Below are 26311 nucleotides of genomic sequence, written 5' to 3'. Positions count from 1 at the left end.
TCCGAATTTTTCTTTTGTTTCCTTCACTGCTTGCTCAATATACAGATTGAATAACATCGGGTAGAGGTTACAACCCTGTCTCACTCCTTTCCCAACCACTGCTTCCCTTTCATGCCCCTCGACTCTTATAACTGCCATCTGGTTTCTGTACAAATTGTAAATAGCCTTTCGCTCCCTGTATTTTACTCCTGCCACCTTCAGAATTTGAAAGAGAGTATTCCAGTTAACATTGTCAAAAGCTTTCTCTAAGTCTACAAATGCTAGAAACGTAGGTTTGCCTTTTCTTAATCTTTCTTCTAAGATAAGTCGTAAGCTTAGTATTGCCTCACGTGTTCCAACATTTCTACGGAATCCAAACTGATCTTCCCCGAGGTCCGCTTCTACCAGTTTTTCCATTCGTCTGTAAAGAATTCGCGTTAGTATTTTGCAGCTGTGCCTTATTAAACTGATAGTTCGGTAATTTTCACATCTGTCAACACCTGCTTTCTTTGGGATTGGAATTATTATATTCTTCTTGAAGTCTGAGGGTATTTCGCCTGTCTCATACATCTTGCTCACCAGATGGTAGAGTTTTGTCAGGTCTGGCTCTCCCAAGGCCGTCAGTAGTTCTAATGGAATGTTGTCTACTCCTGGGGCCTTGTTTCGACTCAGGTCTTTCAGTGCTCTGTCAAACTCTTCACGCAGTATCTTATCTCACATTTCGCATTCATCTACATCCTCTTCCATTTCCAAAATATTGTCCTCAAGTACATCGCCCTTGTATAAACTCTCTATATACTCCTTCCACCTTTCTGCCTTCCCTTCTTTGCTTAGAACTGGGTTGCCATCTGAGCTCTTGATATTCATACAAGTGGTTCTCTTCTCTCCAAACGTCTCTTTAATTTTCCTGTAGGCAGTATCTATCTTACCCCTAGTGAGACAAGCCTCTACATCCTTACATTTGTCCTCTAGCCATCCCTGCTTAGCCATTTTGCACTTTCTGTCGATATCATTTTTGAGACGTTTGTATTCCTTTTTGCCTGCTTCATTTACTGCATTTTTATATTTTCTCCTTTCGTCAATTAAATTCAATATTTCTTCTGTTCCCCAAGGATTTCTATTAGCCCTCGTCTTTTTACCTACTTGATCGTCTGCTGCCTTCACTACTTCATCCCTCAGAGCTAGCCATTCTTCTTCTACTGTATTTCTTTCCCCCATTCCTGTCAATTGTTCCCTTATGCTCTCCCTGAAACTCTCTACCACCTCTGGTTCTTTCAGTTTATCTAAGTCCCATCTCCTTAAATTCCCACCTTTTTGCAGTTTCTCCAGTTTCAATCTGCAGTTCATAACCAATAGATTGTGATCAGAGTGCACATATGCCCCAGGAAAAGTCTTACAATTTAAAACCTGGTTCCTAAATCTCTGTCTTACCATTATATAATCTATCTGATACCTTTTAGTATCTCCAGGATTCTTCCAGGTATACAACCTTCTTTTATGATTCTTGAACCAAGTGTTAGCTATGATTAAGTTATGCTCTGTGCAAAATTCTACAAGGCGGCTTCCTCTTTCATTTCTTCCCCCCAATCCATATTCACCTACTATGTTTCCTTCTCTCCCTTTTCCTACTGACGAATTCCAGTCACCCATGACTATTAAATTTTCGTCTCCCTTCACAATCTGAATAATTTCTTTTACCTCGTCATACATTTCATCTATTTCTTCATCATCTGCAGAGCTAGTTGGCATATAAACTTGTACTACTGTAGTAGGCATGGGCTTTGTGTCTATCTTGGCCACAATAATGCGTTCACTATGCTGTTTGTAGTAGCTAACCCACACTCCTATTTTTTTATTCATTATTAAACCTACTCCTGCATTACCCCTATTTGATTTTGTATCTATAACCCTGCAATCACCTCACCAAAAGTCTTGTTCCTCCTGCCACCGAACTTCACTAATTCCCACTATATCTAACTTTAACCTATCCATTTCCATTTTTAAATTTTCTACCCTACCTGCCCGATTAAGGGATCTGACATTCCACGCTCCGATCCGTAGAACGCCAGTTTTCTTTCTCCTGATAACGACGTCCTCCTGAGTAGTCCCCGCCCGGAGATCCGAATGGGGGACTATTTTACCTCCGGAATATTTCACCCAAGAGGACGCCATCATCATTTAATAATACAGTAAAGCTGCATGTCCTCGGGAAAAATTACTGCTGTAGTTTCCCCTTGCTTTCAGCTGTTCGCAGTACCAGCACAGCAAGGCCGTTTTGGTTAATGTTACAAGGCCAGATCAGTCAATCATCCAGACTGTTGCCCCTGCAACTACTGAAAAGGCTGCTGCCCCTCTTCAGGAACCACATGTTTGTCTGGCATCTCAACAGATACCCCTCCGTTGTGGTTGCACCTACGGTACGGCCATCTGTATCGCTGAGGCACGCAAGCCTCCCCACCAACGGCAAGGTCCATGGTTCATGGGGGGCATACAATATTATCAGAAGTTTATTCCAAATGTATGTAGATAACTCTCACTCTCTGATATATATCACACTCTTGAATTCCACTGAAGTAATTAGTGTTTGCATCCCCTAGACACAGCTTTTTTTTCATTGTATTGTCAGCTTTTTTTACATTGTATTGTTTAGTGATATGTTGCAGGCATAACATGAATATAGCCCAGACACAAGAGTCAGTTCAAAACTCTTGCACACTGCCCTTGGGTGACCATTACTATGGCTTGATAATGTTGAAATTCATGTCAGTTGTGAGCTCATGGCAGTTGCATGCTTGTTGCGGGTTTGCATGGGTATGTCATGAGTGATTTACTTTTAAAATGGAAGCTGAAACTGAGGCAAGTCGGATTACATGTAGTGATCAGCATTCCTACATCAAAATTAAATCCCTACATGGGAAGAACATAATGGAAATATATAACACTTTGAGTGAGATGTATGGGAATAGTGTAGTGGATTGTAGCACAGTATCAGTGGTTTGCTCATTTCCGTGAAGACCAGGTAAGCACTGAAGACAAAACAAGAAGTGCAAGATCATCAGCTGCAACAGATTACACCTCTCCGGTTATTGTTAATGACAATTTGAGAGACGATTGAGAAAAACATGTGACAAAATTGCATATGATGCCACAACATCTGTCAGTTTGGTTTACAGAATCGTAACTGAAAAATTAAAAATGAGAAAATTTGCTGCCAGATGGGTTCCATATGGTCTCAGTGAACAGCACAAAGCAGGTCGTAAAATAATCACAGATGAACTGCTTCACTGTTATCGAGCAAAAGGAGAACACTTCCTGAAAACATTGCTGCATTTGATGCAGCCTATATACTAGATTTTGAGCCAGAACTGCAGTCTCATTTTTCACAATGGAAGAGTTCTGACTCTCCACACCTGAAAAAAATTCTGTTGCCAACAATCAAAGATGAAACTGATGATGATCTTTGCATATGACATGAATGGAGTCATAGCTACAGATAAGATTGCCCCAGGGCATGTCTGTAGGTGCTTACTAACAGGCTGCTTCTGCAAAATGTTTCATGCACAAAAATTCGTCAATGAAGGAGTGATATCTTGCATAAAATAATTTTGAGTATTGGGTCGCATAATTGTAAGCTACTAAAACGACTAAACTGCCAACATTTTGACTGACTTGCTGCATTCCTCTTCAGGGTGTTTCATACCGCAGCAAGATACTTGAAACATTGACAGTTTAGTTGTTTTAGTAGTTTACAATGATGCAGCCCAGTGCACAAAATTATTTTATCCAAAATGGCACCAGCCATGGAAGCCTGTCAACTTAACATGCTTGCAGCTGGTGTCCTCATTTTGCACTATGACACAGTATAGCATACCCCCATAACAGTGAAAGAAACGCTCAACAAATATGGATGGTAAAGACTGCCCCACCCACCACACAGTCCTGAGATGAGACCACTGGATTTTGATTTGTTTCCCACAATGGAAGAACAACTCCATGGGAAATGTTTGGATACAATTCATGAAGCTTCCAGTGAGGCGACCCAAGTAACCAGACAGCTCAATGATGAAGATTCCCTGAAACTTCCTGGCAGATTAAAGCTGTGTGCCGGACCAAGACTCTAACTTGGGACCTTTGTCTTTCCCGGGCAAGTGCTCTACCAACTGAGCTACCCAAGCACAACTCACAACCCGTCCTCACAGCTTCAATTCTGTTAGTACCTCATCTCCTACCTACCAAACTGTGAGGATGGGTCATGAGTCGTGCTTGGGTAGCTCAGTTTGCCCGTGAAAGGCAAAGGTCCCGAGTTTAAGTGTCAGTCCGGTACACAGTTTTAATGTGCCAGGAAGTTTCATATCAGCGCACACTCCACTGCACAGTCAAAATCTCATTCTATATAGGTGCCCTATCGGGAATACAGAAGTTGCGAAAATGCTGGGAAGCTATCATAAGCAAGAAAGGAGATTATATTGAAGGCCTGTAAAGGTATTTTGTAAAATAAATAATTTTCTTCAGTTCCATTTAACGGAGGGCAGAACTTTAGAAACATGCTTCATATGCCAAGTGTGATAACACACTGTACCACAGATGGGTATAGGACAGTCAGTCATTTAGTGGCAGCATGTACACAGGCCACGAGAGATAGCGTCCTGGCACACGACCAGTATGATGGTTTCTCTGCATGTGAATTGGCAGCCGGGTTCAGAGCTTGAGTTTGTAGTGCTCAGAAATGATAAAGGAGTGGCGGAAACAGAAGTAACTGGCTTAGGAAAAGTATCAACGCAAGACAATATGTTAACTGACACCTACATGGAACATTCATTTTCAAACACAATCCAACTCAAGGATGAGACCAATTTCCCTGGATGCTAGAAAACCGTTTGCAGCCACTTACAGAATGTTGGCCTTAGGCCATATAGGGCTGCTAAGAGGCCCCCAATGACTTTCACAAACTTTATATGCTTGCCTCCACTGAATTGAATGTAGACTGTGACTGCCACCATGTCATCTTTTCAGGTGAGTCAATACACAACTCAGTGAATGAGCATCCAATGAAGGTCTACAGGCTATGGCCAACAATATGTGGTGCAACATTTTTGTGTTGGCAAACTATAGTCTCGTGCTGGCGGTAGATATCATCAGATGGGGCAGGGTCACTTCACCAAATTTCTCACCACAAAACACTATGCACATGTCATGAAACATATTGTGGTGCTGAGTTTCAGCAGAACCACTCATCAGTTCGCACGAGTTGAACTGTTCAGCAATGGTTTTTGCAACAAACTGGCATTGACCTGACTGACTGACCTGTTCAAGCACTAGACCTTAACCCACTGAAAATTCATGATCCAAAATGAAGCATCACATGAACTAGCATTGGCCAACACTGACCCCACACCCATGGCCAACTGCGGGACTTAGTATTTTACACATAGAAGAGTCTCAAAGATGAAACATAGTTCCAGGGGCTGACCGTCTCCAAGCCTCATCCAGTGAGGCAGGTAATTGAAGCCAATGATAGGTGGATCTCATACTTAGCCTCATCCCTTATTTAAAACTTTCCTCATCCATATTATCTATTTTATGTAACAGAATTTTATATAACTGTATGTGTTTCCAATTGGAAATCTACGTGAAATCATTATAAATTTTATTTATTGTATTTGTGCTACTTAAAACTTAATATAAATGTTAAAGTCAAAAAAAGCACAAACAAGTCAATTTGACTCAAAATAAGAATTGTGTCCTAATATGAGACGGTCAAAGAAAATGCTTAATATCGACCAATACAAGAACGGGTAAACCCTAAAAAAATATTCGCTTTCTTACCAACCATCCAACATTTTCTGCCCAAAAGAAGAACAGAATTTGACATTCTTCGGCAGCCCCGGGATAGTATTCCATGAAATGTGCCCATTTTTTTAATATTAGTCTTCTAACGTATGACCACTGTAGAATATACATTCAGTGTCTTCTTCAGATTGCACATCTGAAGCATTCTAAAATGTGTATCAGACTGCAAATGACTGGAAGATTATGTTTCTTGTGTTTTTCCTTTTTCCAGAATCAAACTTTCGTTTCTCTCTCCCTTGATTGTGCTACAGCTTTCTTCTCTCTGAACTGATTCAAAAAGTTCCCTTTGGGGAAATGATTTTAGCTACTTAACAGGTTCAGCATATTCTGATTTTTACTACAGTTGGTGGCTGTTGATGTTGCTTGCCGGTTGTGGGAGCTGGTTGGATACCACTTAAACTCACACTTCCTCCGCTGTTTGCATCTTATATGTCAAACTCCTGATATACTGCAAAGTCATTGTCTCTAAGTATATGCCCGTTACATGGGGAAAGCACCATTTTCCAGAGGCCATTTATAGCATTTTCCATTATTACTGCTCTCTAGTATGCTGCTCTAAATAACTGTAATAAAAAATGAGGTAACTAATTGACCTATGAAACTTCCTGGCAGATTAAAACTGTGTGCCCGACCGAGACTCGAACTCGGGACCTTTGCCTTTCGTGGGCAAGTGCTCTACTGTGAGTACCGGGCGTGAGTCGTGCTTCGGTAGCTCAGATGGTAGAGCACTTGCCCGCGAAAGGCAAAGGTCCCGAGTTCGAGTCTCGGTCGGGCACACAGTTTTAATCTGCCAGGAAGTTTCATATCAGCGCACACTCCGCTGCAGAGTGAAAATCTCATTCTGGAAACATCCCCCAGGCTGTGGCTAAGCCATGTCTCCGCTATATCCTTTCTTTCAGGAGTGCTAGTTCTGCAAGGTTCGCAGAAGAGCTTCTGTAAAGTTTGGAAGGTAGGAGACGAGATACTGGCAGAAGTAAAGCTGTGAGTACCGGGCGTGAGTTGTGCTTCGGTAGCTCAGATGGTAGAGCACTTGCCCGTGAAAGGCAAAGGTCCCGAGTTCGAGTCTCGGTCGGGCACACAGTTTTAATCTGCCAGGAAGTTTCATATCAGTGCACACTCCGCTGCAGAGTGAAAATCTCATTCTGGATAATTGACCTATGTTTCTATTTCTTGGGGATAATGCATTATAAACATTCCCACAAATTCCACACAAGAGGCTACATTTTATACGTGGAATGGAGCGATAAACAGACGATGTAGACCCTAATGTCTCTTATCACACCAATGTGATGTGATGCCTACCATGTACTAACAAATCATTATCGTCTTATTGTCACTGCTCTATGTCTCAGGTGCTGCGAGAAGCAAGTTCTGATACTTCCCAACAGGACTGAGCACGACGGAACTCTCTAACATTAGTGAACTCTCCCATAATAGGCATCTTTCCTCTATATTTAAAATCATTTTAGTACTGATAGTACAATTTGGATAAATTAAAAACAATGTCAGATTGGAACATAAATAATCATTTTCTCATATTAAATTCTAATTGCAATAAGTCAAAGCATAGGGCATTCCATCAGCTAGGATCTGTAATTTCACACCCGTTGGTCAACAAAATTATCGAGTTCTATTTTTCTTGAAACTGGGCAGAAACAAATCATAATTTCTCTTAAAAAAACCATATTCTGTGCTTCTCCTGTCAAATGGAGGGTCATGCAATTTCATACCTGCTTCTCTCTTAGATCATTATACGCATCCAATCAGATTTTAATAAAAATTGTCTGACAGAATTTAAATTCCTTATTCAGACCAATTACAATGAATAGCTGAACTTATATACTTAGCAGCATATTTGTAATTTTTCTTCGAGAACAAAATTTATAAGATAATTGTTAAAGATTTCCTCTCTCTTAATAAGTTTCATCTTAATGATTTTTTTTCTGGTGCACATGCTTTCCTGCTATGTCTGCTACTTCTGTGAATAGTTTTATGTATACAGACAAAACTCTCTATTCAGTAATCTAATTTGGACCAGATTGTTTTCGAAATTGAGAGTGATTGTGTTCCTGAATAAAAGGGCAAACAGACTGCTACAGACCTTGAAGTTTACAGCTAAGTGCATAATCTGAAAAAATATATCATGGCCAGTTTCTTTTGTTCCAGTTAATTATTCTATATTTGAAACACAAGCTTCATAAAAGATAAAATGTTGATGTAAGACTGATACATGTAAATGGATAGATTAAAAAATCTATTCAACAAGTGGTGGCGTGAGAACACAAACACACAAAAAGGTTTAACTTTTACAGGATTTCGGAGCCAATAGCTCCTCCTCCTGGCAGAGAAAGGAGCCACTTACACCAAAAGCTTGTAAAAGTGAAACTTTTTTGTTTGTGTGTCTTCTCCAGCTGCTGCTTGGTGAGTAGCTTATTTATCAGTCCATTTACATTATATTGAGGGGGAAAAAAAGAGAAAAAATATATGTTTGTCAGATGGCAGAACCAAACTTTGATTCAACAAGTGACAACCAGACACTTGGACCATGGAGCTACGTGCACAGCGATGCTGAACACCTCCTTCGGGCTCCATCTAGTGCTGTTAGTCAGATCACTACATATTTTGCCATTACTGAAACATCCAGTACTTCCGAGTATGATGTTTCATCGGTATTAATTTCCAATGTTATGCATAGCACATCTCCCTGTCATGATAATATATTCCCACAATAACTAAACCTGCCACAATTTGCAACATGGTTGTATATGCCTAGAATGCCTGATACTGGACTTAATTTTCCATGCAAACTGTTGAGCTTTGCTGACTGTACCTAATACAATAGTTCTCGATGGAAGAGTCCTTCCATGGTATAAACTTCTAAAGAAACAGAGACCAACGCATAATAAGTGTAAAACTGCATAGGGGCTAAACATGGGATACATTGAAAGGAAAAACATTTGGCTGTCAAGAGGGCAATGCATTAAGCCTTCAATCAATAACAGAGCAGGTTACAATCAAAGGATTTCCCACAATATTCTGGTCAAACATAAAGGCTGTTAGTGGCATCAAAGCTAGCGACCAGACATTCATGGGCAAGAAAGGGCCTAAAACTGAGGGTAACAAAGCAAAAGCAGAAATGCTGAACTCCATGTTTAAATGTTCCTTTAAAAATGAAAATCCAAGTACTGCCCCAATTTCGTTCTCGTGCCTCTATGAAGATGATTCATATATGTCAAGGGTGTTGAGAAACAGCTGAAATTGCTAAAATAGAACAAAGACCCAGAGCCCAATGTAATCCCTATAAGATTCTATACCAAATTTGCTGCTCAGTTAGACCCACTTTAAACCATAATCCATCATAGCTCTCTAAAATAATAATAATAATAATAATAATAATAATAACAACAACGACAACAACAAAAGAAATAAAATAAAATTTACCCAATAGTTGGAATAAAGTGCATGTTACAATCATGTAGAATTATCTCCTCCACGCCAGCCAGATGAGTTCCAAAGTATTGATCATATGAAACCCAACTCACACTTTTCTCACAATACCCTGAAAGTCTTAGATCAGGGGCGGGCAGGAATTCTGCACGTGTGCGGTGCACATGCACGTGTGCAGTTAACAGGTGTTCTGCGTGCACACAGGGGCAAGCTGGCCACCCGCTTCTCTCCCCTCCCCGCCATACCGTCTCACCGTTTCTTCCTCTCTAATGCGTTTTGTTTCCTAGCTTGCTTTATTGAATGAAGGAATAAGGTTAGTAGGAATGCTTGAACGAGTACCTATTACCTACGATATGTTTTATTTAATTATCACAGGTGGAGTTTACAATACATTTAATGTCTGGAACAAAATTTCTACATACAGACAAACGCAAACAGTTACGTAAATTTTCATTACTGATGTTTGCTCTTAACCGAGACTTATTAATTTTCATAACAGAAAAAAATCTCTCACAAACATATGTCGAGCCAAACATTGACATTATCTTCGCGGCTTCACAATGGAGACGAGGAAACTTCTGTGGAAAGTCGTGATAAAAATCTATCACACGTCTTGCCAAAATGAACCTGTCTCTCAGACGAGAATTACGCTGTAGACCTATTAATTCCATTTGCACTGGGATGAAAATCATCTACAGAAACAGCAGATTGTCTCGAGAACTATTCAAAACCTTGGAATAAGTAAGATATATCCCCAAATCGCTTGAGAAATTCCTCTTTTATTGCACTAAGAACGGCAACATACTGAAATTTATTATAATGGTGTTCAATATTAAACTTCCGCTGACCAGCGAGAATACTGTCACATATTATACATTTCCAGTTTTCACGTTCTTGCACGGAGAAAAAATGATTCTCCCATTCCTTTTTAAAATATAGCAAATCTCCAATTCTCCGTTTCCTTGATTCACTCTGCATTTTCCGGTTCTTGAAATACAACGTTCACTACGTAGTGGTCGCTTCGCTTCAACGTCCGCAGCTTAGCCTGGAACCACACTATGGCAACCTGCCGGCTGTCGCCACTGCCCCGTTCGACGACTGCACGCGAGCAGCACACGTGCAGCGCTGTGTGCTCATGAGCCGCGTGCAACGTTTGCCCGCCCCTGTCTTAGATCAAGGCAGTCAGACAGATGCAGTATTTCTCAATTTCCGCAAAATATTTGACTCAATACTACACTTACAATTATTAGTGAAAGAATGATTATTTGGGGTATCAAGCGAAATTTGTGACTACACAAGATTTCTTGGTTGGGAGGACACAGGACATCTTGGGTGGAGAGTCATCGGCAGATGAAGTAACTATGGGTCTGTTCCAAGGAAGTGTGTTGGGAATATTGCTGTTCATATTCTTTATTAGTGAACTTGCAGACAACAGTAATCTCATATTTTTCATAGATGATGGATGCAGTTGTCTAAATGAAGTTGTGTGAAAAAGGCAGGACAAATGTTCAGTCAGATCTTCGTAAGATTTCAAGGTGATGCAAAGCTTGGCAACTTGCTTTAAATGTTCAGAAACGTAAAACTGTGCATTTCACAAAATGAAAAATAAATGAAAAAAATTAGGATTCTAAGACAACAATATCAGCAGGTTACAATTGGAATCTGCTATATTATTATCTTTAATGTTAACTCAAATGTGGCCGTGGATTAGATAAATAATTAACTATTACTTGCTTTACTGCTCCTATACCTGAAGGAAATAATCAACTGAAGCAAGCTATTTTGAAGTTAACTAATATGCAACCTCCTTGAAATTAAATTATTTCATGACAGAGAAGGTTCTCATTAAAGTTCTGTTGGGCTAAATTTGTTTGTTATCTATTCAGAGAAAATACAGATTCTCTTTACTGTCTTGAATGCTTCTGATTACAATAGTCCCTGCCAAGAATTTTAAGACAGTAATTAATGGTGCTTGACACACTGATTGTATAGGAGCAGCTGCAGATCTCTACCAGTCAGCTGTAAATTTCTGGTAATTTTCAGGACTTTCTGCAGATGCTTTGGAAACTGATCCAGGGCAATTCAGTTATCATTTGGTTTGATGGGTGTAATAGGACAGTAGATTACTCCAATTATCGGTAAAAACACCTCCTGATGTACCAGTCACAAACCAAATGTCCAAAGGTCCTACAGAAGCCTTGTACTTATATGTTCACTCTTGGAAGTGTACCGTTTATAACATGAAACTTGTTTAAATACCTTTTCAACACTGTGTATCCTTTTACAGCCTCTTCTGTTCAATACTTTTAACACAATCATCACAATAGCAAAGTAAAAAAAAATTGTGTTCAATAGCAGACAACAATGAGTTACCATTCCGTTTAAGATTTGTACATGCCTATTCTCAATCGCATACCCTAACAATGCACATCATCCATCTCTGCTTTTTTTCCTTCAGTTTAGTTCTCCAGTAACCAACGAAATCTCTCTCGCAGGTGGAATGTGGTACATAACCATATTTGAGAATTTACTGTTAAAACAATAGAGTGCTTCTTGAACCAATCAGCTGATCTGGTTCCTATACAGATATGTAATAAAACATCGTACACTAGCACAGTCTCAGATCCTAGGATATTACACAGTCAACTTGTAAAAATACCTGGATGTAACACTTTCTGGGGATATGAAGTGGAATGATCACATAGGGTCAGTCGCAGGTAAAGCAGGTAGCAATCTTCAGTTCACTGGTAGAATAGTAGGGAAAAGTTATCATTCTATAAAGGGGACTGGTTACAAATCACTTTTTTTGGCCCATCCTAGAATACTGCTGATCTGTGTGGGCCTAGTGCAAAATAGGACTAGCAGAGGACATGTAACAAATACAGAGAAGGGCAGCACCAATTATCACAGGTTTGTTTTACACATGGGAAAGTGTCGCAGATATACTGGAGAAACCGAATTGGCTGATGCTAAGATAGACGCAAGCTATCTTGAGGAAGTTTACTTAACAAGTTTTAAGAACCAATCTCAAATGATGACCAGTAATATACCGTGCATCGGCGAGGTGTCTCTGCAGCAGTGAGCCTCGTGTGTCGCTTTGTGGGGCGCATACATTCAAGTCTCGCCTGTGCGTGTTACATGGACCTGCTGTTATAGGGTAGTGGTGTTAGAGTTGCATGTGCTTGGGAACTGCTAGTTACTATACAGTAATGCTGTATAGTTCTTGTATAAGATGAGTGTAGTGAGAATGCTTACTATTACACGGAGAGCATTTTAAGTGGAAGAAGTTTTCCATGCAGGAGGAAACTTTACAGAGCATGTGAGGTGCCAATTTAGATTTTGTTTTCCTGCTTTGAGGTATAAACATCAAGACAATGTACGTGATTTAATTTGCTAATTCTGGGTAACATTTTCAGTTCATGATGCACCATGAATTGGTAGGCCCACAATTTTGACAGAACAGAAGCTTGGCAACATTTCGGACACTATGTTGCGGAGTCAAACAAAATCAGTGAGGAGATTATCGCAAGAGGCTAAAGTCTCTCGTTTGAGAGCACACAAGACTGTAACCAAAGAACTGGTAACGTATCCATACAATATTAACACTGACCAACAATTTTGTTGTATAGACCACGTGAAACGAATGTTTTCAGCGATTTGTTAACCGACACTGAGATGCTGTTACAGATCAAACTTTTGTCACTGATGGTGCTTGGTTTCACTTATCTGGCTACATTAATTCCCAAAATTCACGTATCTGATCATCAGAAAATCTACACGCTTTAAGAGAGATGCCATTGTAAGCAGAGAAAAATCTGACTGTAGGTTGCCATAGTGCGAGCACAAATTATACGACCGATCTTCTGTGATACTACCGTCACTTCAGATGTCTATTGTTCCCAGATAATTTTTCCATTTATTGTCCTGGTGAATGAAAATCAGATCAGTCATTCATTTTTCCAGCAAGACAATACTACTGCTCATACTGTACATCAGTCCCTATGACTTTCAGATGCAATCTTTGGAAACAGAGTAATTACTGGAGCCTGCACTCACTGTATCTGTCTCTGCCCAAGTATTTACTTGGGGTGTGGCTACGACACCTGTGTATCAATACAGCCCAAAGAAAATAGATGAACTGAAGACAGCAGTAATCAGTTTACTGCATTTGATTACGCATGAAACATTGGCGGAGGTGTTTGCAAAAATAAATGTAAACGTGTTGAACTATGTCTTCAAAAAGAGAAAAATTTCCTGCACCTGCTGTAATACTGATGAGTACAGTGTATTTAATTACAATTAATATAATTAATTCAATTGTTTTAACTGTAATATTATTGAATCCCATCTCCCAACATAACTGCAGCCACTAGCACCTCTAGCTTATACACCGACATGAACGTGCTGCCAACTTCACGTACCCTGCAAGGGGAGATTCTCTGAGCTTGCCGCAGTGGAGAGACTTTCCGGATCCTCTGTACTACAACTTCCTACGTACTGCCTCCACAGTGATCAAGAGGATAAGATTATATTAATTACAACACACATGCACACGTCAGCACATGCACACATAGTCTTTCTTCCTGCACTCTATACTTGAATGAAACAGGAAGAAGCGACAACAATTCTTCATAACAGGAAGTATTCTCTGTCATGTACTTCACAGTGGACAATGGTTTGTGCAGTATGAATGCCGATGGAGGTATTATTGGTTATTTAATGTTGTATGGAAGAACTGCAGAATGTACAATAAGTTCCAGGATGAATGGTCAATATTCATGGATATGACAGTAACGATTATTCAAAATAAGAGAATCTAGTAAACACAGGTTGTAAAATGCATACCGTAAGAGCTACGAGATACAAGTATCTCATGAACACTGCGAAACACATCTCGTCTGCTGAACAAGTGCTCATAGTTCGTAAGGTGTCATTTTAGAGTCCATGTTTACTACACTTTTTTTGCTTCTAATGATCGTTCCCATAATATCCCTGTATACTGACCATTCCTCCTGGGACACCCTGTATACACATTGATGCTAAACACACTGTCATCAACAAGGTCACAAATTTTAATTACTACATCGTTTTAATTTTGCTGAAACAAAATTGTCAAATTTAAAAGGAATGTTAACTTGATTTTGTGGTGTGTTCATTTCCAAATAAAATTATCATTTTGAAAGTTCTAGAGTGTCAGTTTAGAAATATCCAGATTGTTTAATAATGTATAATACAGTACAAAAGTAACTTGCTGGGCTACAAAATATAATTATTGAGCAAGAACACATTAAATTTAATAATCTAAATAACTATGTCATTTAGTAGAAAAATAGGCTTTTTACAACCAACTTTTAGTTTATATTTTACTAAAATTCAAACTATTTTACAGAACTATGTATGAAGAATATACTTATGGTTTACACTAAACATAGTTAATTGGATACTTGAAAAATCTACTCATCAAGAGCCAGCAAAACACATGCATAAAAGACTGTTGTGATTGGCAAGCTTTCGGAGCCTGTGGCCCCTTCAGGCAGAAGGGCTGAGGGGGGAAGGAAGAAGGATGAACGAAAAGGACTGGGGAGGTCTAGGAAAAGGGGTAGATTTCGGGAAAGTCTCCCCAGAACCGCGGGTCAGGGGAGACTTACCATACAGGATGTGAGGGAAAGACTCTAAACCTCTCCAGTCCTTTTCCTTCACTTTCTTCCTTCCCCTTCAACCCTCCTGCCTGAAGAAGGAGCCGCTGGCTCAGAAAGCTTGCCAATCACAACAGTATTTTATGTGTGTGTTGGCGAGTAGATTTTCTTTATCTATCCAGTTAAATAATTTTATCAGTAACTGATTTGTTTTTGTTGTTACACTAAACATACGGCCATTCATAAATAATTTTGTACAACTTTTTCTCCATTTTAAACAACATGGAATCATATTTGTAATAATACTTATAAATTGTTTGCATTGTTGAGTGTTTATATAAGCGATCATAAGCCAGTTAGTGGTTGGTAGTAGTTAATGTTCCTCAAAGAAAGCAGTTCAGTAGAGTACCAGCTGTAATTGTTAATGGCAGTAAGCTGGACTGAATGAAGTTATCAGTTCAGTGGTGTTGGTTAATTTAATTTCAACAAGCCACCCTCCATTAATTGCAAAAAGTGTACAGCATTTTCTAAAAGTGATGATAGTGGGGTTTCGACAGTGAAGAAATATGGTGACCTGAGGTAAAGAGCCACTTCTGTGCACAGGCTTGAATTGTGGCAGCAGGTTGTGGCTGCTGCTAGCTCAGGAAAACAATTTCAGAAAGACAAACACTACACTTTTAGCATGGCAGCCAAGCCTTCTTTAGCTCATGATATGGTTGACTCGTGGTGCACTGCCTTGGCCAGCTGCAAGCCAGGAAGCTGGCTGTGACATCCATGTCCAGAAGCCCATTAAGCGGCATATGGCTCAGTTAGGCACAGCTTGGCTGCTCGTGTTAAGAACTAGCGGCACAGAGATCTGCCCGAATTCTTGTAGGGGATGATAGCCTCTTTGAGTGTAAACTGGCCCTGCAAGCAAACTTGTATGGTGCCAGGATGCCTGCACCAGTATGAGGGTGGACAGTTGTACTGCCCCAGTTCCGATCTGCTGTCCCCCCACAGCAGGAGTCGAGCTACTGTTGAAGCGAGCCTGGGTGCAGCCCAGAGTAGGAAGGTGCCAAGCTTTGGGAGGTCGACTTAGTAGCTGGACCAGCAACAGACGCATAGTGGCTACTTGCTGAGCCATATCACACCAACAACCAGCACAATCCTCTTAGTACGTGCTGCCAGACTACTATAATTGATGGTTAGAAGGTCATTTGTTGTGCTAACATACTGCTTCCACACACATATGTAATAATAAATCCGTGGCTCAATGGTGTAGAAAACACTAAGCCTGTCCTGCAAAAGCACAGACTTTCACTGAATCGTCAAGATTGCGGTGCTCCGAGTGCCCTACTTCGCAATGTGTAACCAGCCCCGTTGCTGCAGCTGGCATGCTAATGCATAGGCAGTGCAGGCTGCTTACAGCTTCTTCAACTGCTGTGGTTGAACTGTTTTTCAAGAAACACCAACAAATCATGACTGTGCAGCAGTGTTTTTGGAAGCTAGTGTTTTTTTTTTCTTTGCCTTTCTTCATTTTGTTTATTATCACTATCTTATAGATACGGCACATACAGCATGTAGCTCCATGACACACGTCACACAATGTGCACAGGACATATATGTTTGTAAAGCAGTGGAAATTTGACTGCATGCATTTTGCTCACAGATGTCTGGGACAAATGAAATGATTCATGGGAACCGTAAAAGGGGATGGTCATCAGCTTATCATAGTCTCCATCTTGTAAAATAACAGACTGTTTTATACATTTAACTAAAACTTCCATACATGCAACTTTTTACACTATATACACATTCAATGGTCAAGACTATATGTGACTGTTGGAAGACTCAATCTAGAGGTAGCCCTCATCAGACACTTCATTTAGTCTCTTGTTACCACCAGGGAAATGTCTGTTATGGCACTTGTTTATAGAAATGACAGTATTTCTTCAGAAATGATGGTTGGAACAGTTTATAGGCCTCTATGATGGGTGTGAACATTAAATGGGCTGATGAATAACTTGTAAAAGCTACAGAGTTACACATCCCATTGATATCTAAGACAAAGCCCTAGTAAGATAGTGCCTCATGGCCACCTGTATGGTCCAGTGTGTCAGCCTATCATCCAAATTAATCAGGGATGCAACAGGACATCACCTACCACAATAGTACTGTGAAACTAGCTGCAAATGAGGCTTGGATAAGGTTTGAAAGATTTGTGTGGACTCTGCACCTGTGCCAACAAAAGTGCATTGGTAATAAAGACCAAACTTTGCTCAATGGCACTGAAATGGTTGTGTCAATTGTGAAACATAACAAAATTCTGCAACCATTACTGGAAAAATTGCTTCACTACTACGCTCTAGAGAATGTTTTTGCAGTATTTTATGGAACTTTATGAGACAGGCAGTCTCTATTAATTTTGTTACAATTCATCTTCAGATATCTATGTTACCTTTCATATACTCTGAAAACTATTGTAGAGTGTACCTATTAACAGTAGTCGCAATGTTCTATTCCATTTCCATATGTCTCTTGACAGGTACTGCAGCAACAACACTTGGTAAATTACCATTTCAAGTCAAGTTTAATGCCAATTTTGACAAGGATCATCCATTTTCAGTTAAAGAAATAATTTCTTTTCAAATAAATACATTTCTTTTACAGTCTGAAGCATTATAAATAGCTTACTAAATGTTACAATCAAGACTGATTACTGAAGTGGAACGGACATTAAGCACTAGAAATCTATTAAAAAAGAGTTAAAAAGTATGCACAATAATTTATTCACAGTTTTTATTTAGTTAAGTATGAAAAAATAAATATACAAACACACTGTTCTATAGATATTTCCAAAGGCACCACAACTGTATTTTTTGTACTTTTATATCACATTGTATCATATTACTTAAAATAAACCAGTTAATTGTGAATGGTATTACTAAAAACAAAAAAGTGAGAAAACAATTAGCTGTGTGTTTGAAACAAAAGTTTTTTTGTTCACACACAATTATATTAAAAGGAGATAAACTAAATATGATCGAGAACAGCATACAAACACTACTGGGAACATGTTTAGTGAATTACGTGATACGTCACAACCAGTACCAATAAATACACATACATTTCAAAGTTTGAGCATTTTACAGAGCATAAATCACAACTAAAAGTGTGTGTTGCTGAATGAGGCAGTCTGTATTCTAATTACCAACATTCCAACACAGGTAATTGGAACAAAAATGACAAACTGCAGGAACTTTTACAGTAGTCAATAAGATTATGAAATCTTCGGGCTCCAGAATATGCAATACTGTAACATTTTTTCATGGCCTGTTTCTTTCCATACTATCCAGTACATTTTCTTTGTTTCATAGGAAAAGTACCAAATATTGTGATAGAAGCATGAAAGTTTCACTAATGTGATAAACAAACGAGGAGATGCATGGATGAAATACTTTCCACAGAAAAAAGGCTCAAATTTAAAGTACTCTGGTAAGTGTTAACACCAACAATATTTCCTTACCATACAAACTATTGTAGCCAATTTGTAAATTCATGTTTTTACAATTTCTTTTTTTTTTTAAAAAAAAAAGGCTATTGTATAAAAAATATACGGGCAAAAATTCCCTCTATTCTCAAAATAATGAAACTGACAGTTTGCACTTTTTAATGTGCAATTTCTTACACATCATCAAACCTGGAACTGTTACAGCATTTGCTGCATCTCTGCATCACAAAAAAAAAAAATTTTTTACAAACACAAATTCTATAACTAAAGCTATATTACTTCTTCTCCTCAAAACGCAATAATCTTGTCAGCATTGTTGTGATGCACGGTATTTGCTTCTGCCTATGCATAACCTCATTATTAGGTGTATTGGATTCGAAGTCTATTGCAACACGCTGACACACAAATGTCAACAGTGTCAGAATATCAAGTTTCGTTCCTCGACTCTGGAGTTCCCAGCAGAGGGCCTGCATGAACCATGAGCCGTAGGTAGTGTTGCGCCATGAGTAGTATCCTAGATTAAAGAGACCAGTGTTTAATCACATAATGACTGATAACATATTCAATATTACTGGTTCAGCACAGTTTTGAAAAAACGCAATTCTTGATGGTTAAAAAGGGTAGAGGTTCATAACAGATATTATTATTGTTTAGCACAAAACTTTTATTTTTTTTTGAACAACTTAATTATAATTCATATCTTGTTCTTAAACATTTGAACACTTCATATTTTACTAAACTGTACATGAAGACTATCTTTTGTGTTGAGTATACTATCATGCATAAATCATTTTGTACAAGTTTTCCTCCACTGTAAATTACAGAAAGTACAGCTTGTAATAATACATAAAACTGATTGCATTGATGGTTTACATAAGCAACCATGACTGCAACCACAAGCCAGTTAGTAGTTACTAATTTTATTCAAAGACAACAGTTCAATACAGTACTACTTTTAGAAGTTTGTTAATCCTTTCACTATTTTCCCCTTTATGTGACAGATTATTCCCCTAAGGATTATCAAGGTCCAGCACCTGTCCTTACACCCCCCTCACCCACCACCACCTCTGCCTCCTGCTGGAGTCTAATCACAGCCATTTCCTGTCCTACAGAAAGTACAGCCACCCGTGAAAGCAGCCAGATCATCGCCCCAGCTCTGCTACATTCTATGTGGTTACGACAACTTGTCAGCTGTGTAGTTACACGGCCAGCCACTTCCAAATCGCGGCCAACCACAAACTACTACTGCTAAATACTCAAACATTACTTTTGCCCCTCTAATCTCCATCAGCATCAGCTCTCCTAGACTAACTTGGGCCTCACCTGCCCTCTCTCCAGCCCCCCTCCCCCTGTTTCCTGTCCCCCTCCCTCTGAAAGCATAACACTTTCTCTTCTCCCTTAAAAGTCTTATAAATGGAGCATGATGGCCACCTGGAAGGTCCAGTGCATCAACCTACTGTTCAAATAAACCAAGGAGCAACATGATACTGTCTAGCACAGCAGTATTAGGAAACTACTGCAAATGGAGCTTGGATAAGGTTTCAGAGACCCACAAGCAGGAGCCTGGTCTTCACAACTGTGACAACAGCAGTGCATTCATGGTGGAGACCTAACTTTGCTCCATGGCACTTAAAGTGAAACATTACACAACAAAAATTCTCCGAATACAGCTTGAAAAATCTGTTCACTATTATGATCTACAGAATGTTTTTGATGTACTTTTTTTGGAATTCTAGGGAGGTAAGCAATCTTGATCAATTTGGTTACAATTCATCTTCAGATATCTATGTTTACTTATATACTCCAAACATCCACTGTATGATGAACTTTGTCACAACATCTCATTCCATTTGCATATGGAGCAAAACTCTCAACCTATCCGCAGTGCACAATGCACAGTGTCACTGTAGCAACACCTGCAATTGGAGTTCGTGTTTCTGTTACAATTTCACACCAAGTAATCCTGTGGTGAAATACACCACTCTTCTTCAATTGTTTTCAATGTCTACGATTATTCCAAATTGGGAAGTGTCCAAGACTGTCTGACAATATTGAATAACCTGCCAAACAAATGTTTAGCAATCAATTTCTTTCATTTGTGATATACATTTCTAAAAAGATCCTCCCAATGACTCTGAGCCAGACATTTACTTTTCCATTTTATGTGGTCATTTCACTGCAGGTCACTTCAGGTGGTTACTCCTAAGTATTTTACAGTAGTTACCGTTTCTGGTGATTCGTGACCAATGACACAGTCAATCCTCAGCAGGACTTCCTGAATATTATTACAGTCTCCCGGTACTGCAACTGTCTTACAGCCAACAGCATTATCCGTGAATCCTCTTACAGAAAATCAAACTTTTTTGACCAGACTGTTAATATAAATTGTAAATAGTAGTGAACCTACGAGAGCCCTTTGGAATACTCCAGAAACTATGTTCATATTTTCGGGGCTTTCCCGATGGGTCTGCTGCAAAAGCACTTCTCGGGTTTGCAGTCAGATCGTATCGTGTAAATCCCAAAACATCTCATCGGTTCAACTGCTCAACATCTGCAGGTGGTGATAGTTGCTGCTGCCACTGCTTCAAGATATAACTGATTATAATGGCGTGGCAGCGTCGAAATGTGTCAGACCACGAGTAGGCAATATGCATGCGCCGGACAATGTTCGCAGTTAGGGAAAATCGTGCTCTACTGCTCCCTGCTGGGAGGCACAGGAAGTCCTTTCGGATGTGTGCTGTGGGCAAAGACTGTGCTGCCACACAATCCTGTGGTAAAAAGCTGAATTAAATCTCAGCAGTGTGTTGCATTGAGTCATGAATCGGAAGTTCTTGTTTTCCCTGTTCTGATTTAATGGCAGCCAGTGCTGGATTCCAGGCAGCACTTAACTGAAAACCTGCATCCCTGTTGATATAATTGTCCATCATATAGATATGTATGGCCTCCTTAACAACAGTCGCAGAAACATGACACTATGGATAAAATTTCAGTCTCTTCATAAAACATTCAATGCCCCGTGTCCAAGCAATGCTCTGCCACCGCTAATTTATCATATTTCCTACGGTCGGTCTAGTCTTTGACTGAGCACAATTAATTCCTCAATTTTGCTGGTGGCCGAAAAACACACTTTATGTCATTCCTTTTGAGGATTCTTTCTAGTCTTCAAGATATGCCACCAAAATGGGCAGCACCACCATTGCAATGGATGCCTCCAGATCTTCATTTACATCCCCGCATTGAATATGCTTAGAATGAAATTCATGCCGTATCCGTCTATCAGAACAGCCATTATGTTGTAATACAATACTTCCCCCCGAGAACCATGGGCCTTGCCATTGGTGGGGAGGATTGCGTGCCTCAGCTATACAGATAGCTGCACCGTAGGTGCAACCACGAAGGACGGGTATCTGTTGAGAGGCCAGACAAACGTGTGGTTCCTGAAGAGGGGCACAGCAGCCTTTTCAGTAGTTGCAGGGGCAACAGTCTGGATGATTGTTGACTGATCTGGCCTTGTAACACTAACCTAAACAGCCTTGCTGTGTTGGTACTGCGAACGGCTGAAATCAAGGGGAAACTACAGCCGTAATTTTTCCCGAAGGCATCCAGCTTTACTGTATGATTAAATGATGATGGTGTCCTCTTGGGTAAAATATTCCGGAGGTAAAATAGTCCCCCATTCGGATCTCCGGGCGGGGACTACTCAGGAGGACGTCGTTATCAGGAGAAAGAAAACTGGCGTTCTACGGATGGGAGCGTGGAATATCAGATCCCTTAATCGGGCAGGTAGGTTAGAAAATTTAAAAAGGGAAATGGATAGGTTAAAGTTAGATATAGTGGGAATTAGTGAAGTTCGATGGAAGGAGGAACAAGACTTCTGGTCAGGTGAATACAGGGTTATAAATACAAAATCAAATAGGGGAAATGCAGGAGTAGGTTTAATAATGAATAAAAAAATAGGAGTGCGGGTAAGCTACTACAAACAGCATAGCGAACGCATTATTGTGGCCAAGATGGACTTCGCCCATCCCTACTACAGTAGTACAAGTTTATATGCAAACGAGCTCTGCAGATGACGAAGAAATTGAAGAAATGTATGACGAAATAAAATAAATTATTCAGATAGTGAAGAGAGACGAAAATTTAATAGTCATGGGTGACTGGAATTCGGTAGTAGGAAAAGGGAGAGAAGGAAACGTAGTAGGTGAATATGGATTGGGGCTAAGAAATGAAAGAGGAAGCCGCCTGATAGAATTTTGCACAGAGCACAACTTAATCATAGCTAACACATGGTTCAAAAATCATAACAGAAGGTTGTATACATGGAAGAAGCCTGGAGATACTGACAGGTTTCAGATAGATTACATAATGGTAAGACAGAGATTTAGGAACCAGGTTTTAAATTGTAAGACATTTCCAGGGGCAGATGTGGACTCTGACCACAATCTATTGGTTATGAACTGTAGATTAAAACTGAAGAAACTGCAAAAAGGTGGGAATTTAAGGAGATGGGACCTGGATAAACTAACTAAACCAGAGGTTGTACAGAGTTGCAGGGAGAGCATAAGGGAACAATTGACAGGAATGGGGGAAAGAAATACAGTAGAAGAAGAATGGGTAGCTTTGAGAGATGAAATAGTGAAGGCAGCAGAGGACCTAGTAGGTAAAAAGACGAGGGCTAGTGGAAATCCTTGGGTAACAGAAGAAATATTGAATTTAATTGATGAAAGGAGAAAATATAAAAATGCAGTAAATTAAGCAGGCAAAAAGGAATACAAACGTCTCAAAAACGAGATCGACAGGAAGTGCAAAATGGCTAAGCAGGGATGGCTAGAGGACAAATGTAACGATGTAGAGGGTTATCTCACTAGGGTTTAAGATAGATACTGCCTACAGAAAAATTAAAGAGACCTTTGGAGAAAAGAGAACCACTTGTATGAATATCAAGAGCTCAGATGGAAAACCAGTTCTAAGCAAAGAAGGGAAAGCAGAAAGGTGGAGGGAGTATATAGAGGGCCTATACAAGGGCAATGTACTTGAGGACAATATTATGGAAATGGAAGAGGATGTAGATGAAGATGAAATGGGAGATATGATACTGCGTGAAGAGTTTGACAGAGCACTGAAAGACCTGAGTCAAAACAAGGCCCCGAGAGTAGACAACATTTCATTAGAACTACTGACAGCCTTGAAAGAGCCAGTCCTGACAAAACTCTACCATCTGGTGAGCAAGATGTATGACACAGGTGAAATACCCTCAGACTTCAAGAACAATATAATAATTCCAATCCCAAAGAAAGCAGGTGTTGACAGATGTGAAAATTACCGAACAATCAGTTTAATAAGTCACGGATGCAAAATACTAATGCGTATTCTCTACAGACGAATGGAAAAACTGGTAGAAGCTGACCTCGGGGAAGATCAGTTTGGATTCCGTAGAAATATGGGAACATGTGAGGCAATACTGACCCTACGACTTATCTTAGAAGCTAGATTAAGGAAAGGCAAACCTACATTTCTAGCATTTGTAGACTTAGAGAAAGCTTTTGACAATGTTAACTGGAATACTCTCTTTCAAATTCTGAAGGTGGCAGGGGTAAAATACAGGGATCGAAAGGCTATTTACAATTTGTACAGAAACCAGATGGCAGTTATAAGAGTTGAGGGGCATGAAAGGGAAGCAGTGGTTGGGAATGGAGTGAGACAGGGTTGTAGCCTATCCTCAATGTTATTCAATCTGTATATTGAGCAAGCAATGAAGGAAACAAAAGAAAAATTCGGAGTAGGTATTAAAATCCATGGAGAAGAAATACAAACTCTGAGGTTCGCCAATGACATTGTAATTCTGTCAGAGACAGCAAAGGACTTGGAAGAGCAGTTGAACGGAATGGACAGTGTCATGAAGGTATAAGATGAACATCAACAAAAGCAAAACGAGGATAATGGAATGTAGTCGAATTAAGTCAGGTGATGCTGAGGGAATTAGATTAGGAAATGAGACACTTAAAGTAGTAAAGGAGTTTTGTTATTTGGGGAGCAAAATAACTGATGATGGTCATAGTAGAGAGGATATAAAATGTAGACTGGCACTGGCCAGGAAAGCGTTTCTGAAGAAGAGAAATTTGTTAACATCGAGTATTGATTTAAGTGTCAGGAAGTCGTTTCTGAAAGTATTTGTATGGAGCGTAGCCATGTATGGAAGTGAAACATGGACGATAAATAGTTTGGACAAGAAGAGAATAGAAGCTTTCTAAATGTGGCGCTACAGAAGAATGCTGAAGATTAGATGGGTAGATCATATAACTAATGAGGAGGTATTGAATATGATTGGGGAGAAGTAAATTTTGTGGCACAACTTAACTAGAAGAAGGGATCGGTTGGTAGGACATGTTCTGAGGCATCAAGGGATCACCAATTTAGCATTGGAGGGCAGCGTGGAGGGTAAAAACTCGTAGAGGGAGACCAAGAGGTGAATACGCTAAACAGATTCAGAAGGATGTAGGTTGCAGTAGGTACTGGGAGATGAAGAAGAAGCTTGCACAGGATAGAGTAGCATGGAGAGCTGCATCAAACCAGTCTCAGGACTGAAGACCACAACAACAACAACCATTGTTAGGTGTTGTAGCTCACCAGATCGAGTCTAGGCATCTGAGACCAAATATGCAATACAAACCCAAGTCCATAATACACTAGCGCATTGTGCAGGATGATGACATCTAGTGGCCTGCAAATATACACTCCTGGAAATGGAAAAAAGAACACATTGACACCGGTGTGTCAGACCCACCATACTTGCTCCGGACACTGCGAGAGGGCTGTACAAGCAATGATCACACGCACGGCACAGCGGACACACCAGGAACCGCGGTGTTGGCCGTCGAATGGCGCTAGCTGCGCAGCATTTGTGCACCGCCGCCGTCAGTGTCAGCCAGTTTGCCGTGGCATACGGAGCTCCATCGCAGTCTTTAACACTGGTAGCATGCCGCGACAGCGTGGACGTGAACCGTATGTGCAGTTGACGGACTTTGAGCGAGGGCGTATAGTGGGCATGCGGGAGGCCGGGTGGACGTACCGCCGAATTGCTCAACACGTGGGGCGTGAGGTCTCCACAGTACATCGATGTTGTCGCCAGTGGTCGGCGGAAGGTGCACGTGCCCGTCGACCTGGGACCGGACCCCAGCGACGCACGGATGCACGCCAAGACCGTAGGATCCTACGCAGTGCCGTAGGGGACCGCACCGCCACTTCCCAGCAAATTAGGGACACTGTTGCTCCTGGGGTATCGGCGAGGACCATTCGCAACCGTCTCCATGAAGCTGGGCTACGGTCCCGCACACCGTTAGGCCGTCTTCCGCTCACGCCCCAACATCGTGCAGCCCGCCTCCAGTGGTGTCGCGACAGGCGTGAATGGAGGGACGAATGGAGACGTGTCGTCTTCAGCGATGAGAGTCGCTTCTGCCTTGGTGCCAATGATGGTCGTAAGCGTGTTTGGCGACGTGCAGGTGAGCGCCACAATCAGGACTGCGTACGACCGAGGCACACAGGGCCAACACCCGGCATCATGGTGTGGGGAGCGATCTCCTACACTGGCCGTACACCACTGGTGATCGTCGAGGGGACACTGAATAGTGCACGGTACATCCAAACCGTCATAGAACCCATCGTTCTACCATTCCTAGACCGGCAAGGGAACTTGCTGTTCCAACAGGACAATGCACGTCCGCATGTATCCCGTGCCACCCAACGTGCTCTAGAAGGTGTAAGTCAACCACCCTGGCCAGCAAGATCTCCGGATCTGTCCCCCATTGAGCATGTTTGGGACTGGATGAAGCGTCGTCTCACGCGGTCTGCACGTCCAGCACGAACGCTGGTCCAACTGAGGCGCCAGGTGGAAATGGCATGGCAAGCCGTT

At 40.6% G+C, this 26311-nt stretch overlaps 1 protein-coding gene across 4 annotated transcripts in view; it reads right to left on the bottom strand.

Annotated features, from left to right (window-relative positions):
- The window catches only part of LOC126240639 (caspase-1-like), a 127416-nt gene that overhangs the window by 5886 nt on the left and 95219 nt on the right, over nucleotides 1-26311 (bottom strand). The window contains exon 6 of one of the 4 annotated variants that reach the window (XM_049947939.1): nucleotides 17622-18916. The exons of 1 other annotated variant lie outside the window; for it this stretch is intronic. In XM_049947939.1, the coding sequence (XP_049803896.1) occupies nucleotides 18678-18916 (239 nt within the window). In that variant the 3' untranslated portion in view covers nucleotides 17622-18677. Of the gene's footprint in view, nucleotides 1-17621; nucleotides 18917-26311 lie in introns of those variants that run through there. 2 more of the 4 variants (XM_049947942.1, XM_049947941.1) reach the window with 2 other exon arrangements.

This window comes from Schistocerca nitens, chromosome 1 (assembly GCF_023898315.1).
Source record: "Schistocerca nitens isolate TAMUIC-IGC-003100 chromosome 1, iqSchNite1.1, whole genome shotgun sequence".
Lineage (NCBI taxonomy): Eukaryota > Metazoa > Arthropoda > Insecta > Orthoptera > Acrididae > Schistocerca > Schistocerca nitens.
Note: the sequence above shows the minus strand (reverse complement) of the source record. Positions and strands in the feature narration are given on the sequence as shown.